This window comes from Mytilus galloprovincialis, chromosome 10 (genome assembly GCF_965363235.1).
Source record: "Mytilus galloprovincialis chromosome 10, xbMytGall1.hap1.1, whole genome shotgun sequence".
NCBI lineage: Eukaryota > Metazoa > Mollusca > Bivalvia > Mytilida > Mytilidae > Mytilus > Mytilus galloprovincialis.
This window is the reverse complement of record NC_134847.1, coordinates 3,298,024-3,315,879: the sequence shown is the minus strand read 5'-3', so window position 1 is coordinate 3,315,879 and position 17,856 is coordinate 3,298,024. Positions and strand designations below refer to the sequence as shown.

General features: G+C 31.9%; 1 protein-coding gene across 1 annotated transcript in view; it reads left to right on the top strand.

Moving 5' to 3' along the window:
• The window catches only part of LOC143049660 (uncharacterized), a 210,636-nt gene that overhangs the window by 5,281 nt on the left and 187,499 nt on the right, over positions 1-17,856 (top strand). The window contains exon 2 of the mRNA XM_076223294.1: positions 4,672-4,836. Coding sequence (XP_076079409.1) covers positions 4,679-4,836 — 158 coding nt within the window. The 5' untranslated portion in view covers positions 4,672-4,678. The remainder of the gene's footprint in view (positions 1-4,671; positions 4,837-17,856) is intronic.

Genomic DNA, 17,856 nt, shown 5'->3' with positions numbered 1-17,856 from the left:
TCTAGAAACTCCTTTAAGTCACATACTAATAGATAAGGTTACAAGGAATCACACATGTCTTTGTCATGACCAATATTGTCATTGGGTCGCTGTTTCATTGACGTGTGTACAGAAACTCCTTAAATCACACACTAATAGAAAAGGTTACAAGGAATCACACATGTCTTTGTTATGGCCAATATTGTCATTGGGTAGCTGTTTCATAGACGTGTGCCAAGGAACTCCTTTGAGTCACATACTAATAGATAAGGTTACAAGGAATCACACATGTCTTTGTGATGGCCAATATTGTCATTGGTTTGCTGTTTCATTGAAGTGTGCCCAGAAACTCCTTAAGTCACATACTAATAGAAAAGGTTACAAGGAATCACACATGTCTTTGTCATGGCCAATATTGTCATTGGGTCGCTGTTTCATTGACGTGTGCCCAGAAACTCCTTAAGTCACATACTAATAGATAAGGTTACAAGGAATCACACATGTCTTTGTCATGACCAATATTGTCATTGAGTCGCTATTTCATTGACGTGTGCCCATAAAATCCTTAAGTCACATACTAATAGAAAAGGTTACAAGGAATCACACATGCCTTTGTTATGGCCAATATTGTCATTGGGTCGCTGTTGTATTAACGTGTGCCCAGAAACTCCTTTAAGTCACATACTAATAGAAAAGGTTACAAGGAGTCACACATGTTTTTGTTATGGCCAATATTGTCATTGGGTCGCTGTTTCATAGACGTGTGCCCAGAAAGTCCTTTAAGTCACATACTAATAGATAAGGTTACAAGGAATCACACATGTTTTTGTCATGACCAATATTGATATTGGGTCGCTGTTTCATTGACGTGTGCACAGAAACTCCTTTAAGTCACATACTAATAGAAAAGGTTACAAGGAATCACACATGTCTTTGTTATGACCAATATTGTCATTGGGTCGCTGTTTCATTGACGTGTGCCCAGAAACTCCTTTAAGTCACATACTAATAGAAAAGGTTACAAGGAATCACACATGTCTTTGTTATGGCCAATATTGTCATTGGGTCACTGTTTCATTGACGTGTGTGCCCAGAAAGTCCTTTAAGTCACATACTAATAGAAAAGGTTACAAGGAATCACACATGTCTTTGTTATGGCCAATATTGTCATTGGGTCGCTGTTTCATTGACGTGTGCCCAGAAACTCCTTAAGTCACATACTAATAGATAATGTTACAAGGAATCACACATCTCTTTGTCATGATCAATATTGTCATTGAGTAGCTGTTTCATAGACGTGTGCTCAGAAACTCCTTTAAGTCACATACTAATAGATAAGGTTACAAGGAATCACACATGTCTTTGTCATGACCAATATTGTCATTGGGTCGCTGTTTCATTGACATGTGCACAGAAACTCTTTAAAGTCACATACTAATAGAAAAGGTTACAAGGAATTACACATGTCTTTGTTATGGCCAATATTGCCATTGGATCGCTGTTTCATTGGCGTGTGCCCAGAAACTCCTTTAAGTCACATACTAATAGAAAAGGTTACAAGGAATCACACATGTCTTTGTCATGACCAATATTGTCAATGGGTCGCTGTTTCATTGACGTGTGCACAGAAACTCCTTTAAGTCACATACTAATAGAAAAGGTTACAAGGAATCACACATGTCTTTGTTATGGCCAATATTGTCATTGGGTCGCTGTTTCATTGACGTGTGCACAGAAACTCATTTAAGTCACATACTAATAGAAAAGGTTACAAGGAATCACACAAATTCACGTCTTTGTTATGGTCAATATTGTCATTGGGTCGCTGTTTCATTGACGTGTGCCCAGAAACTCACATACTATACTTGATTGTTACAAACTGGTCGATTCAATATCGTTGGGGTGTATTAACTCACTTGCAATACATTTGAAGGAAGTTTTATCTTTTTTTATTTTAAAAAAGCAAAATATAGTGTTCGTATTTAGTAGGTAGGAAGAAATGTTTTTATAGTACTGTGAGCTAAACGCAAGCATGTTTTTGTCTTTTTATTTGTACATACATGACAATGAATTTCCTTCTGATTTATCCATTAATAAATTATAAGAAGACAAATAAAAAGTTAGATTTCTGGTTTTAATAAACTAGAGGCAAATTGACTTGGGGAAGTTACTTTATAAACCATATAAACATTATATTGATGACATACGACAAACGAAAAGCGACGACCTATAAACGTCTATGAATTTATATTTAATTTTTTTTACTGTATCAAAATTCCTAATAGAGGGACATTTTTTAAGCAATATGTATTTCACGTCAAATTTTGTTTAATATAGTTCCTAATTTATATGACCGTATTGATGGTCTCGTGGTAGCGTGTTTGCCTCGAGTGCAGGAGTCATGGGTTGGAACTCCGGACGGTTCCCACAACAAAAACTTCAAAATTAGTTATCCGCTTAGCACGCAGTATTTAGGAGCAGACCAAAGACTGGTCGTCTGCTCGGAGTTAGAATAATATGCACGGGTAAGGTGACATGTCTTCCTGCAGACTGTTACCTTGTGAACTTCATGTGACACGTTGAACCTCCGGCTCAGTATGTCTATCTTGTATTTATTGTAATACAAGTTCCATTGAAGACGAATTTAATTTTTTATTGGAATGTAATAAATATGCTGACATTAGAGAAAAATATATCAAACAATATTATTGGAGACACCCTCTACTTATAAATTGATACAATTGTTATCTGTACAGAATATTAAAGAACTGAACAATCTTGGTAAATACTTAAAATTAGCGGAGAAACTACGCTGCTAACTTTTATTAATTTTATGAATTTCATACTCTGCGTTATACTTGAAATTGTAATGTATACAAGTAATTTAAAGTATCTCAATGTAGTTAACATTTGATTATTATATGTCTGTTTATTTAATATGGTGCATGTATAATTAATTTGTCAAAAAATGAATGTATATCCTATAAGCTGTACTCGCTTTTGGAATAAAGTATTATTATCTAGTAAACAGTAAGGGTTATATTCATAGCTTATTAACATGTTCTCGGCCTTAATATGCATTCAATTTTCCGCTGGACATTAAATGGCCATCAATCATCATCTTCTACATACTTGATAAAGTCAAACACGTTTAATCTTCTCAAAGTATCACCAATACAGTGAAACCAAACATCAATAGATTCCCTCATATCCAAATGAAACATTACAATGATTTGTTAACTGCTTTTGCGAAGTTTACATTTAGACTCAGAAAAAAACCTCCTATAGTTAACTAAAAGAAGTAAATAAATATATCTCAATAGCATCATACATGTTTCAATCAATGTTTAAACAAATTGAAAAAAAGTAGAAAAAACAAAAATACCGAAATCCAAGGAAAATTAAAAATGGAAAGTTCCATTACAATTGGCAAAATCAAAATCTCAAACACATCAAATGAATGGGAAACAACTGTCATATTCCTGACTTGGTACACTACATCTACAAAACAACTCATCTTTAGAATGAAAATAACATTTTATGAATATTATGCGACCGAAAAGGTTTCTGGACTGACCTTTTCCTAGATTGCTCACACTCAAAAATATGAAAGCCCAGGATGTATAACTACTCTGATACTTCATGACTTATTTGACAAAACAGAAGTCTAAATAAAAAGCCAAAACCACCTTCAAATAAATCATTTTAATCATAAAGTAATTGTTTTTTCTGGATCTTAATTTTAATTTTTCTTAAGTTTTTTTTAATAATTAAGTTGAGCATCATTACCTGACCCAGCGGCGAACCATGGTTTGATAAATGTGTCGTAGCTATAAATCTTCCACTCTGTTGTTAGATTATCAATTGAAATGGAAATGATGGTTGATGTATGTTATATGAACAAATTTAAAAGGAAAAGAAAACTTTATAAATTTTGTATAGGAATTCCATCCCCCTCCCCCCAAAAAAAAGTTTAACCCACCACTCTCTTTGAAAAATGCAAGTCAGGAATACGACTGTTGTTTTGTTCACTGTTCCTATGTTTGATAACGTTTGATTCTGTCAGTGTTTTCCTTTTTTTAATTTAACTTAGAGTTCAGTTTTTTTATATACTCTTTTGTTAAGTAAATCTGCATTTTACACGTCCTTATGTCTGCATACTAATGATATAATAGAAGAAACTTAATGTAAACTATACAAGGCATCATATTCTTATGTCATTATGCCTGCATGCAAACAGGTTTATGCTGAACGCCAATTTTGCGCAATAATTCCAACTTTTGCAACAAACAAACTTATGTATAAACTTACTGCTTATCAAGTGAGTAACAATTAGCAACGACAAGCAAAATTGAAAGGTTTTCTTCAAAATGTAAACTATTTTCTTTTTGTTGATAAGATTCGAAAATACGAATTAATTCGATGTTATTTTGAACGTTTTCTTTTATAAAGACAGAAAATATGATTTTATGGACAACATAATAATGAAATGAATATATGATGGATATGATTGAATTGTTCTATAAGTGACTGGGTTTTTTTTATAATAAAGCAAAATAATTATTTTTTTCAGTTTCCGTTGATTATTTAACAAATCTTGAATGCAAAGATCATATTTAGTATGTTTGACAATATTCACTTATTATATTTCATACATAAGAAGTACTTTACACAGTTATGGATATTTTTCAGGCGTATTATGGAGAACATCTACAGTATACTTTTCATAATTGCATGCACTGTCACCGTAAATGGATGCCCTACATTATGCAGATGCTCGGGCACGAATGTTTATTGCTACAACAAATCTCTTACGAAAGTTCCGAGATATAATATACCGAGATCAACAAGAGCATTGTAAGTATTTATTTTTAAAAGTGTTTCTTTAACTAAAACAACATACGATACGTATTTTAGTGCTCATGAACAAGCTTTATGTCGATGTCCACAACAAACGTCAGAAAGTCTTTTCAATCAAATTTTGTTGTGAGTCAAATCTGTTGATATTATCTAGAATACCTGTTGCAGTATAACTGAAGGATGTATATTCCCTCACTTTGCAATTATTAGTAACATTTTGGACATTTTAATGTCAATATTTGCAGTATTAACGTTAACAAAAAAGAAAAGAAAAGGACCACTGTATTTTGACGCTTTGTACGTGACATTCTTGTCGTGAAAATAACTGTTCACGCGCAAACAAAATTTCAGTAAAAAAAAGTTTTAACGAATAATTGAAGCTACAAAAATAAAGAAAACCCGTTTTTCAAAATTATAAGACTTTTTTTTAGTAGCGTCAAAACTATTCAAATGAGTGTGCGAGCAGTTACTTCTATCTTTTTCGAAACAGCATTATACATATTATGTGTGTAACATATTTGTACTTGTTCATATGCATTTAATTGTTTTAAAAATAGTCTGTAGAATTTGAATACTTACACCAAATCAAATAAAGAGTTGCTTTATTACTTGATGAATAAATTATCAATCAAAGACCAAAAGACAATAAAAAATCACTCGACTCACAAACTATCCCGAACGACACCTTAACGTAAGATTTAAAAGGCTTCTGACCCACTTAAAGTTCTTTTATATTCTTTTTGTAAGTCTTCTAGTCGAAATGAACAAAAGAAGTGATCATGTACATTTGTTATACCTGTGATACATTTTGTTTGCTTGTCAAAGTCGAGAACTCGATGTTGTTTTGTCCTATCGTTTTTAATTTTGTAAGAATTCAATGATATATCATTAATAAGTTTGTTTAAATACTCACTTTCTTTTACTAGAGTCGATTCAGAGCTTAGATTATTGTTTAGTCATATTTTAATCCTTCAAAATATCATGGCTAGATTTGTCAAAGAAATTGGATTTTTCTAAGTTTAAGAGCAGGCCTTGATATTGTTTTCATTTCGTGTTAATCAATTACGCTATTAATGTATAATTACTATTAATCATATAAATTAACAAGTTTTCAATCATCTCTGCCTCACTTCCAGTAGCCTCATTTCTATTCCATACTGTTTGTATTGCTAAATTACAAGGCTTGACTCAAGATACTTGCAAGTAAATTGATTCGGCAAAAAAAAAAAAAAATATTTGCCATCATGTGCTTATGGTTTGCTGATACATTGAATGTACATTTTGCTACGGTAATTCTGTAATGATTGAACTTATCATTTTATAAACAGTTAAACAAATATTTTTATTAAGTTTTGTACATAGAAAGTATGTTGATAACAATTTTAAGGAAATGTAAAATAAGGACTTCAAGTTGATATGACTGAAGTGATAAGATAATTTAATTGATTTGAATTTTGTTTATCGAGAGGTTACTAACAAGATAAATAACGGGAGGATGATTGACTCTATTCCTATTGAAATTGAGACCAATATCCCTAAAGAGGAATAATACCCCTGACAGTCAGGTGATATACATATTCGGTTGGTAATTAACATTTTCAGAACAACCAGACCATTGTGCCTTAGACAATTTTCATGTGACTCTTTTAATTTGTCTTGGTTTTTTTTTACGAGAATCGACTCGATTTCAAGTTGATATAAAACAATATTGAATAAATATCGATGCATTACCAAAAAAAAAAATGATAAAAATGTTTTTATCAATTATAGCTGTAAATGTGCGAGCAATTTGGCAAAGTTTTTGGTTAATAACTGCTGCATGAAGAAGGCAAACCAATCTAAACCTATATTCTTTTGCCAAAACACAACGAAACTGTTACGCAAACTATATTCATAAATGTTTTGAAGGATTCCACAGGAATAACTTAGGTAACTGAATTGAAAATTGATGGCTGATATTCCTATTGTTTGCTAACACTTGTAATTGGCATATAGTTAGCTGTTGTAAAATATGTTTAAAAATATAAATGTGTGTGTATTAAATTTCATCAACTATAATGCGATAATTGTTTAAAATTTAAGTTTTAAAGAATAAATACTCGTTTTGTTATAATTATAAGACGTTTTTTACACTTCGAAAAAACAATTTATGTAACAATAATGCCTTGTTCACACGTACATTTAATTCGAATAAAATACGAATCGAATGCGAATCCAAATCGCTAATCGCGTTTACACAGTCTTCTGTTTTTTTTAAATATGAATCGCATTCATATTGGCTAATCGGCATAATCTTTTATATTATAAATGCGTCTCCGTTAATGGGAACTAGTTAATTCGCTACAATTTGAATTAAACTGTGGTGTTGACACTTTCTAAATTGTTATTCGAATTACCCGTACAAGTGCTTGGACGGACAAGTTTCTTTAAAATTAAAAACGTAACACAAATAATTCGTGTCCGTCAATACCATAGGCAAAAACCATAATGTTATGTCTTATTGTCTGTAGTCGAAATAATTATAAAATTGCCTTTCAATAACATCATTGTCATGAGTATTGTTTGGACGAGTATGGTGAAAATAATTGTATAAAGTTCGAGATTGCATGTTAGTTACGTAAGCGCGTCATTGTTTGTGGTATCCTGTGGGGTTTGTCGTTGATGGAATATATTCGATATTGTTCTGCGGTTTGATTGTTGTGTTTTAACATTGTCATAAAGCGGGTGGTTCTGCTAGCTATTAAACCAGATTCAACTCACCATTGTTTCTTAAAATGTGACTGTCCTGTACCAAGTCAGGAATATGGCGGTTGTTATCAAATATTTCGTTTCTATGTATGATGGCGTTTGTTTTTGTTGCACTGCAGTGTTCTTGTTTTCCTCTTATAGTTGATGTGTTTCCCTCGGCTTTAGTTTGTAACCCGGATTTGTTTTCTCTCAATCGATCTATAACTTATGAACACCGGTATACTACCGAGCCTTTATTTAGCCCCTCTTATTAACTCCAAATTTCACATTGGTAAATACATATTTTATTTAATGTTATTTATTTTGTTTTGAAAAGTTTAAAAATTCTAATTACCAAAATTTAGAACCTTTGAAATTTATATATATATAGTATTTAGCAACCAACATGTCATAGTATTAAGTAATTTGAGTGCTGGGTATCATTAGTCGTATTAATCCACATCTATAAGATTAGCGCAATTGCCACAAACCAGCTCAATTTCATGTTGCTCACCAAAATAGATTAAATTAAGCGCTTAAGGTTTTATTTGAACAATTATATATATATTTTAAAACTGTTTCCTCTTCATTATGTGTAAATTGTTTTAGCGTTATTACATTTGGCATCCATCGTCATCCTGTCAATAAACTAATATTATCTCTGGTACGCATTCCCGAATCCCCAGTAGAATTGCTCTTGCTACAGATGTATAATTATGTTGATTTTATAACTTACAATTAAGCTGTTCATAGCCTTGATCGTCTAGTCGTTGGTAACGAATGTCATAACCGTGATATTAACAGTACGAAGTTCAACCTTATACCCGGAAAGGAATTTTTTCATCGTAATTTTTTCTCCATCGAAAAGCTATTTTAATCTTAGAGGTATTATATATTTCATTTTCTAACAAAGGCGTCCGTTCAATGTTGACGTGATGTATATTTGGACCATTAAAAATCAAACAAAGAAAAATTTATTGATAGAATGATAATATTATAAGACGAAAACCATTAGTAAGCATGTGCTTAGATGAAACGGAAAATGAAAGTCCTTGAACGTTGAAAGTGACAAGTGTTATGGGCATATGGATGTTAATTTATCAAGGAATTATATATATATTGCATATATTACAAAAGCGAATCATCAATGAGACAGACATCCAGTTTATTGACATGTATTGACAATAAAGAGCGTTAAGAGTATAATTTAAATATTGATTTATGTCAGCACTCGTGGTATAGTGGTATCATGTATAGACCAAAGACTCTACTGATTTACGATGAAAATACTCAAGAATTCGAACCCTTCATATGCAACTCGTTTTTGAGAGGATAAAGGGCCGTAAAAAAGTTTAAAGTTATAAAGAAGTTATCTTACGTTTATAGAGTGGTCAGTAGATTCTTAAACAAATAATATACAGTAACAACAATAGACTGACGTCAGAGAAATGGTTTAAAGCACACATCTTAAACCGTTATGTTTCCCCCTCGATTTCTTTTTTTTTTATCTCATTGAGTTGTCTCATTCGACATTTCCAGAAAGTCGTCTATACCGACACATAAGCACATTCTGACTTAAAAAAGAGGGATCGTATTTAAATATCGAAATCATTTGATTTACTATTGATTGAATTTCGCTATTAACTTGTACGAAAAAAAAACTCTTAAACGTTGTACATTTATTCAAGTTCAAATTTAGATTAATAAAGATACACAGGGTGCTTTGCAATTATGAAATGGTTGATTCTGTGTATTCTATAAAATTATGTATTTTCACAACACGGTATCTCTTTGTTTTCCAGTCTTTTATAAACATATCGTCAGTTCGAATGAATACTCCCACGTACAATTATTTTCTGACAACTCTTGCGTATTTACTAATAAATAATAACTATAAACGGAGGAAATGTTTTAACCGATGCTTTAACATATTCAAAGATTCAACACAAATTTCCAGAGATCAGTTGCATTAAGATACTTGTTTTACTTGTGAGAGATGCACTTTGTGGTTATTTTGTTTTTCATCAATGTTTGTGTTGTTCCAACCAGTAAAAGTCCTATTTCTCATAATATCTTGATTTCATTTAAATTTGTAACATCAGTTAAGTCCTATGGTAAGTGAATTATATTTACTGATGGTTTAGTATATGATGATGTGTTATGGTAAAAGAAGTAACATATACTGATGTTTTTGTATTTGATGATGTCTTTGGGTTATGCAATTAACATGTACCGATGGTTATGTATTTTGTGATGTCTTTTGATTATACAATTAACATGTACTGATGGTTTTGTATTTTGTGATGTCTTTGGTTCACGCAATTAACATACCGATGGTTTTGTTTTTGATGATGTCTTTGGGTTATACAATTAACATGTACCGATGGTTTTGTATTTGGTGATATTCTTTGGGTTATACAATAACCATGAACCGATAGTTTTGTATATAATGATGTCTTTGGGTTTTACAATTTACATGTACCGATGGTTTTGTATTTGGTGATATTTTTGGAGATATACAATTAAGATGTACCGATGGTTTTGAATTTGGTGATGTCTTTGGGTTATACAATAACATGTACCGATGGTTTTGTATTTTGTGATTTCTTAGGGTAAGATAAGTGACATGTACCGATGGCTTTTTACTTGGTGTTGTCTTAGGTTTATACAATTATCATGTACCGATGGTTTTGTAATTGGTGATGAATTTGGGTTTTACAATTTACATGTACCGATGGTTTTGTATTTAGTGATGTCTTGTGTAAGAGAAGTAACATGTTCCGATGGTTTTGTATTTGGTGATGTCTTAGGGATAGAGTAGTAACATGAACCGAATGTTTTGTATTTCGTGATGTCTTTGGGTTACACAATTAACATATACCGATGGCTTTGTATTAAGCGATGTCTTAGTGTATAAGAAGAAACATGTCCTGATACTTTTGTATTTGGTGATGTCTTACGGCAAAAGTAGGAACATATACCGATGGTTTCTTTTGGATTTGATGATGTCTTTCTGTTTTACAATTAGCATGTACCAATGGTTTTGTATTTGGTGATGTCTTTCTGTTTTACAATTAACATGTACCGATGGTTTTGTATTTGGTGATGTCTTTCTGTTTTAAAATTAACATGTACCGATGGTTTTGTACTTAGTGACGTCTTAGGGTTATACAATTAACATATACCGATGGTTTTGTATTTGGTGTTGTCTATACGTTATACAATTAACATGTATCGATGGTTTAGTATTTGGTGTTGTCTCTCTCTTTTACAATTAACATGTAATGATGGTTTTGTATTTGGTGATGTCAGGGTAAGAACGGTAACATAAACCGATGTCTTTGTTTTTAGTAATGTCTTAGGATTATACAATTATCACGTACCGATGCGTTTGTTGTTGATGATGTCTTTGGGTTATACAATTAACATGTACCGATGGTTTTATATTTACTGATGTCTTAGGGTAAGAGAAGTAACATGTACATGTATCGATGGTTTTGTATTTGGTGATGTCTGAGGGTTATACAACTAACATGTACCGATGATTTTGTATTTGGTGATGTCTTAGGGTTATACACTTATTATGTACTGATCGTTGTGTAATTGGCGATGTCTTTGGAACACACAATTAACATGTACCGATGGTTTTGTACTTGGTGATGTCTTTGGTTATACAATTAACATGCATCTAAAAGTACCATGACCTTGTTGATAAATATTCTGTATCAACTTCACAAATAATACACGACAGTCTTGTAGTATAGATACTGACGTTGTTTAACATCTTAATTACGTGTTATAGTGTTCTTTTATTGGTCTTTGTAAATTATTACTTCTACTGTTTAGTTTATGTTTGTTAATATCCATTTGACGTGGCTCGATATTTATACATCCCGTCATTGTGTTATTGTGCTATTGTCCTTTTTTGTATTCTTGCTAATGTGCTTTGTCTATATACATTTTTACTTTTCTTTGTTGACATATTTGTTTGTTTTATAGCGATTAAGATTAAAACACAAAGTTGACTGCAGTACCCTTATTTCTGACATTTTTTACTTTTATGTCTGTGTGTTTTGTTCACACATCGTTGTCAATATAATGGAACTTGATGCGACTGTTATACAAGTGAGAGATTTAGCTAGCTATAAAATCAGGTTTAATGCACCATTGTCTGCATAAGAAAATGCCTGTACCAAGTCAGGAATGTGTCAGTTCTTATCAATTTGTTTGATGTGTTTGAGCTTTTGATTTTGCCATTTTATTAGGAACTTTCCGTTTTGAATTTTCCTCGGAGTTCGGTGTTTTTGTTATTATACTTGTTTTAATGGTTCTAACAGATGTTTATGATACAATAACATAGATCCTTTACTCAGAATGGGGATTGACTGTTTGTGTTGATGGTTAACTGTTGCATTATACTTCACATTCTATAATATTAATGATAATTGTTCAATAACTTTGAAAAGTTAATTTGAAGTCAGATTTTGTTAAATACGCTCCAGAATTTTTCTTGTGAATGTTCAGATGTTGTGTTGTTTAAAATTGTGATACTTCTATGGTGTAGAATTTGTAAAAAATATAATCAAGGAATATTGTAGGTGACCTGAACAGATAATTTAAGGTAATCTGGATGTTTTAAATGGAGAGGTTTTTCTATATATTTTTTTTTTGACAAGGTAGACTGAAGAGGAGTAACTTTATCAATCGTTTACTATACATCTTTGATTAGTAGTTCACATTATAATAACTAAAACATTGTACATTGGACAAAAACTTCTGAAAGAGGAATTACATTATACTGTAATGGGTTTATTTCTATGCAACTAAACAATTGCATTTTTGAATTGTTCTACAAAGAAGTTTTGATTTTTTTCACATGTTTAAGTCAATCAATTGGTTACAAAGATAATGTTTAATATTTATTACCTAAAACAGAACAATGCGATAACTCTCTTACCATGTTTACGGCTATATAAATTTCAATCAACACAAAATGTAATGTTGAACCTTTAAACAAAGAGATGTAGCTGTACACTACAAAACATATACTTTCAAAGTCTTTGTAGCAAATAAAATTTCACTATATGCAAATTTGTTTGAAGACTTGACTGATCCTCAATAGAGAGGCTTAAGATACTAGAGGAACATTCAAACTCATTCATTATCGCTGTGTTGCAGACCTATTTGTGGCCTTCGGCTGTTTCCCACCCTTTGGTCGGGTTGTTGTCTCTATGACACATTCCCCATTTCCATTCTCAATTTAATCATAAGCTGAAAAAAAACTGACAACGCCATGGCTAAAAAAGATAAGACCAACAGACAAATAGTGCACATAGAAAACTAAAGACTGAGCAACACGAATTCAAACAAAAACTGGGGGTGATCTCAGGTGCTCCGGAAGGGTGACACCCGTCATGTTGCTCATGTTAGTACAACCCCGGTAATAAGTTTAATTCGGTAGGACACAATCGGGAAAAGAGACGGGATTGCAGTTACGACATTAGGAACATATCCGCTTTCATCTGTGAAACGGATATTCCATAACGGTCAACAAACTCGTGATGGCGTCCGTAAACTGACGAAATGATGATTTCAACTTCACCTCTTGAAACTCTTTGTTTAATAACTCTCTTATGAGCAGCAACCCTCTATCAAGGAAATCATGATAGGAAATATAATCACTGGAATATCGTATCAACTTGTTATAAACAAATTAAGTATGATGATATTGATGGAACAGAAGAGATGATTTTAGAAATTGATGAATCCATCCTTCTCCACTTCGGTATGTACATTTAAAAGAACGACGAAAATCTTTCTTCTTTGTATTAGATACCTTAACCTCAGAACACTCCGTATAGACTTCGATATTAAACCGTGTCGTCAAATGCATGTTACTTAAACAAACACTGTTCAAACAGAGTTATAAAGAAGAACAACTGATATCAACATTCCGTATAGTAATCGATATAAAATAGTATAGTCAAGGCTATGCTACTTACACAAACACTGCTCCAACAGAGTTATAAAGAAGAACGACTGAGATCACCATTCCGTATAGTCACCGATATAAAGCAGTATATTCAAGGGTATGCTACTTACACAAACACTGTGTCTTTGGGTTATGCAATTAACATATACCGATGGTTTTGTATTTGATGATGTCTTTGGTTTGATGAAGATAATAACTAGTTCCGATGGTTTTGTATTTGGTGATGTTTTAGGGTTAATAAAGATAATAATATGTACCGATGATTTTGTATCTGTTGATATCCTAAGGAGTGAACGTTTGACGTATACCCATCGTTTTGTATCTGGCGATTTATTGATGGATTTGACTTATCCGTGATTTTAAAAGTTGCATGAAGGGTGTCAGATGTTGGATATGTTTTGTTGATGAATTCCCGTACAACATTGTTTTCGTTTGTCCTTCAGGGCCAGGGAGGTGGTTTTATAGCTCAAGCGTTAATTTTTGTACATGTTTTGGTCAGTTTAACTTCGACTTATTCTATTTTTGTGAGGAACATTGTTATAATTGCTTCATTCATAGTCGATAGCCAATGACAAACTTTCTAATTGATTGCATACAATTCACAGAAAGACACGTAAAACATAGTGTCCATACTGACCACTGAACCATGGTTAGCCACACAAGATACATCCATTCAACGGCACATGTTAAACACACATGTGGTCAATCAGCACGGCTCTGACCTCGCGGAAAGAGTGCGTTCATTTGATCAAAACCAGTCAGGTTCGCAAGAGCACGTCGGATTGGTGAGACTGGATAACTTTTGGTAGTTTTGTGTTTTTAAAATATTTTCAATGTATGCACTGTAACTTAATGTGTTTTTGTAGATACAACAGTAATGATCTGTTATAGAAAATCAACAGAAACATATTTTATGAGCAATAATTTTCTAAATTATTTGATAGAACGAGTTTTGATAATATTTTGATAAGTAGGTTATTTATTCTAAGTTTGTCACAGGTTGAAAATGGCTTCACCTGCTAGTCTAAACTACTAAAAAGTTAAAAAAAAAAATAAAAAAAAAATACCGAACTCCAAGGAATATTCAAATCGGAAAGTCCCTTATCAAATGGTAAAATCAAGAGCTCAAACGCATTAACCGAATGGAAAACATCGGTCATATTCCTGACTTGGTACAGGCATTTCTTTACTTAGAAGATGTAAACTATTCCTTTTTCCGTCTTTATCAAGGGGGGGGGGGGTTGCAGGAGAATTTTGAAAATGTATAACCTGGCCCGGTAAGATTTGAAAATAAATAACTTTGCGCAAGACATGAAGTGTTTATGCCGCACTATCTTCTTTTTTTTCATTTGCGAGGTCAATTTGCAGATGTTGTTCTGAATTTTTCATTATTTTGATTGATGTTCTATAACCATCTGGCAGATTATTTTCAAATGAAAACAAAACAGGTTCGCAAATGTTCCGTTTTGTTCTTAAACGGTCTGAAAAAAAAAATGATATTGACATTTTAGAGCTGACATTCAATTAAAGATACGACCATACCTACACAGTGACTATGTAATTGTATAATATGAACATATTTCAGTACCATTAACACGGCCTACATTAACTTTATAAAACCCAGTATCTTTGAGTTGTTCAATGTAGGTCTAGTACATGTATGATAGTAGGGTTGATTTATTTATTTTATTTTTAGTGATAATAAAGAACGGTACTTTAAGGTAAACGAAGAACATGTCAATGGTTTTTACAGACGTTTATGATACAATACGATTGATCCTTTAATTTGAATGGGGACAGTTTGTGTTGCAGGTTAATTGTTGCATTATATCTCACATTCTATAAAATTCTTGATAATTGTTCAATAACTTTGAAAATGTAATTTAAAAAGTTAAAATTTTGTAAAGTACGCTCCACAATTTTGCTTTTATATGTTTAAGTTTTGTGTTGGTTTAAGTTTGTGAAACTTCTAAGGTGTAGAATATGTAAAATTATATACAAGGAATAGTGTAAGTGACCCGAAGAGGTTATTTTAGAAATTGATAAATTCATACTGCGATATAAAACCGTGTCGTCAAAAGTATGCTACTTACTCAACCACTGTTCAAACAGAGTTATTAAGAAGAACGAATGACAACGACATTTCATTCTTATTGTGACATAGTCTTGAAGTTAATCAAAATAAAATGGATTTTTTTTCAATTAAAAATTTAATATGATACCAATTACGGAAATCTGTTGTTACGTAATGCTTACACTAGTAACCCGAATTTAACTTGAATGGACAAAAACGTGTTAACGCTATTTAAATGAGATTGATCGTTTATTGATAAAGATTGACAAAAATTAAAAATTATATTTAATTCATATCAATTCATATCAATTCATTTTAACGCCAGTCAAATAGATTTCTCTGCGGTGAATCAATTGAAATCAGGTTGCTGGTTAGTTGCGTTAAACTACAAATGTAATAGGCCACGCCCCCGTTAAACTATTTCAAACATCCATTAATTCGTTTTAAACATGGATGAGACCCGAGCTTTTTACAGGTAAATCACCCAAGCAAAACGACCTCGATGTATCTATCGTTTTTTGTTTCAAACTTGAAATGCGTAGTCCTATTAAGTCACATGCTCCACAATTTAATTAAACGAACGTATAATACACGTGACATTTTCATATATAAGGCATTTAAATAAAAACATTAAAATATATATGCACGCGTGGTTTAAAAATGTCAAACTAGGGAATCTGTTGAAAATAAAATAGTTAGATGGATAACATAAATTTAATTTGCTCAAATGCACTAGATCTTTATCGCACATATACATGTGCGTTTCAAAAATTACTGAATGCTATGAAACCTCATGGCATGTAAGTAACATGTGGTCCTTTGCAACTATTTACGAAACTTTATGTATTCCTGTATATTTACCGTTTCTCTTTTCTCTTTTTATGTTTACTATATTGTACTCGTAAATCAAATGTAGACATGGAAACTACACAGCAATTATTTATTGTGTACATAATTTAAATCGATGTATCTTATATTTCCGGTAAGCAACAAATATTCATTCTCTTGCCGTATATTGATATACGGAAAAGCTTGTAATGAAAAACAAGGTTTTGATGAATTGAATAATAAAATTGATGAAGACAATGTTGACGTATGTTGAATATGATAAACAGAAAGTTATACCCAAAATTATAAATGAAGTAGCAGCCCACTTAACTTTTAAAACTGTGTTAAATTGTAATACCGGTCACTGGCCAAATCGGGCGTTAATTGTGGAAGACTGAGAAGCAAATATCAAACAAAAATATTGTTCTTACGATTCTGTAAAAAGATTATTGTGCTGTCATGCACCCTGACGTACTTGTAATAAATGAAAATATATATATGAGATAAATTTTAGTCTGCGATAACGATGGGTAAGTTGATTTAAGTTTAACGACCTAGACTGGCTATTTATCGGCATACTCTCACGTTTTTTAATGTTTTAAAAGAAAACATATATTTACGTTTTGGGCATTAAATATAAGTCTACTTACCAAATTGAAATGAACATATACATTGTTAAAAAAAATGGAAAAGAAACATTCTGCATTGTTGTTTTCATATAATTTTATTTCCTATATATTTGAGCGGAAATTTCTAAGTTAAAACTGATTGTAGTATAGATAAAATATTTCATCTAGGTGCTCTCGTTGAAGTTCGCGTTACATATTAAAATGAATTTCATTGGTCGGAACGTTTGCAAACTTTCAATTCAATACACAATATAGAGTCCAGCTCGGCAAAAAAAAATCAAATTAAGACTCTACTTTGTCCGATTAAACAAACAGAATTTAGAAAAATAACACTTTTACGATTCTTTCAACCACGACCAAAATATCTATCTTATTCTCCGCTGAAAATCATTACTATTGATATTAGAACAAGTCAAAAGTTGCCGGAGCCGGTTGATTTATGATGCATACGAAACTTTAATAATTAATTATACGGTTTGTATTTTTCCAAATAACTACTATATCCGATAAAAATCGAAAAATAAATTATCGGTTAAAACTACCGATTTTTCTATGAGACAAACATTATCCTTATATGAGTCAAATTTGCAATATAGATTCATAAAGGACAAACCATATCCTCATGTGTTTTTATGCAACACTAGTAAGCATAGTTCGTCTGTTCTCGCTTCAAACCAAGCCATCATAAATACACCAGAGATGACTAAAATGAAAGTCTTTTCGCTCATTGAGATTTTTTGGTAGGTATTAAGCTTCAATTCGACCAT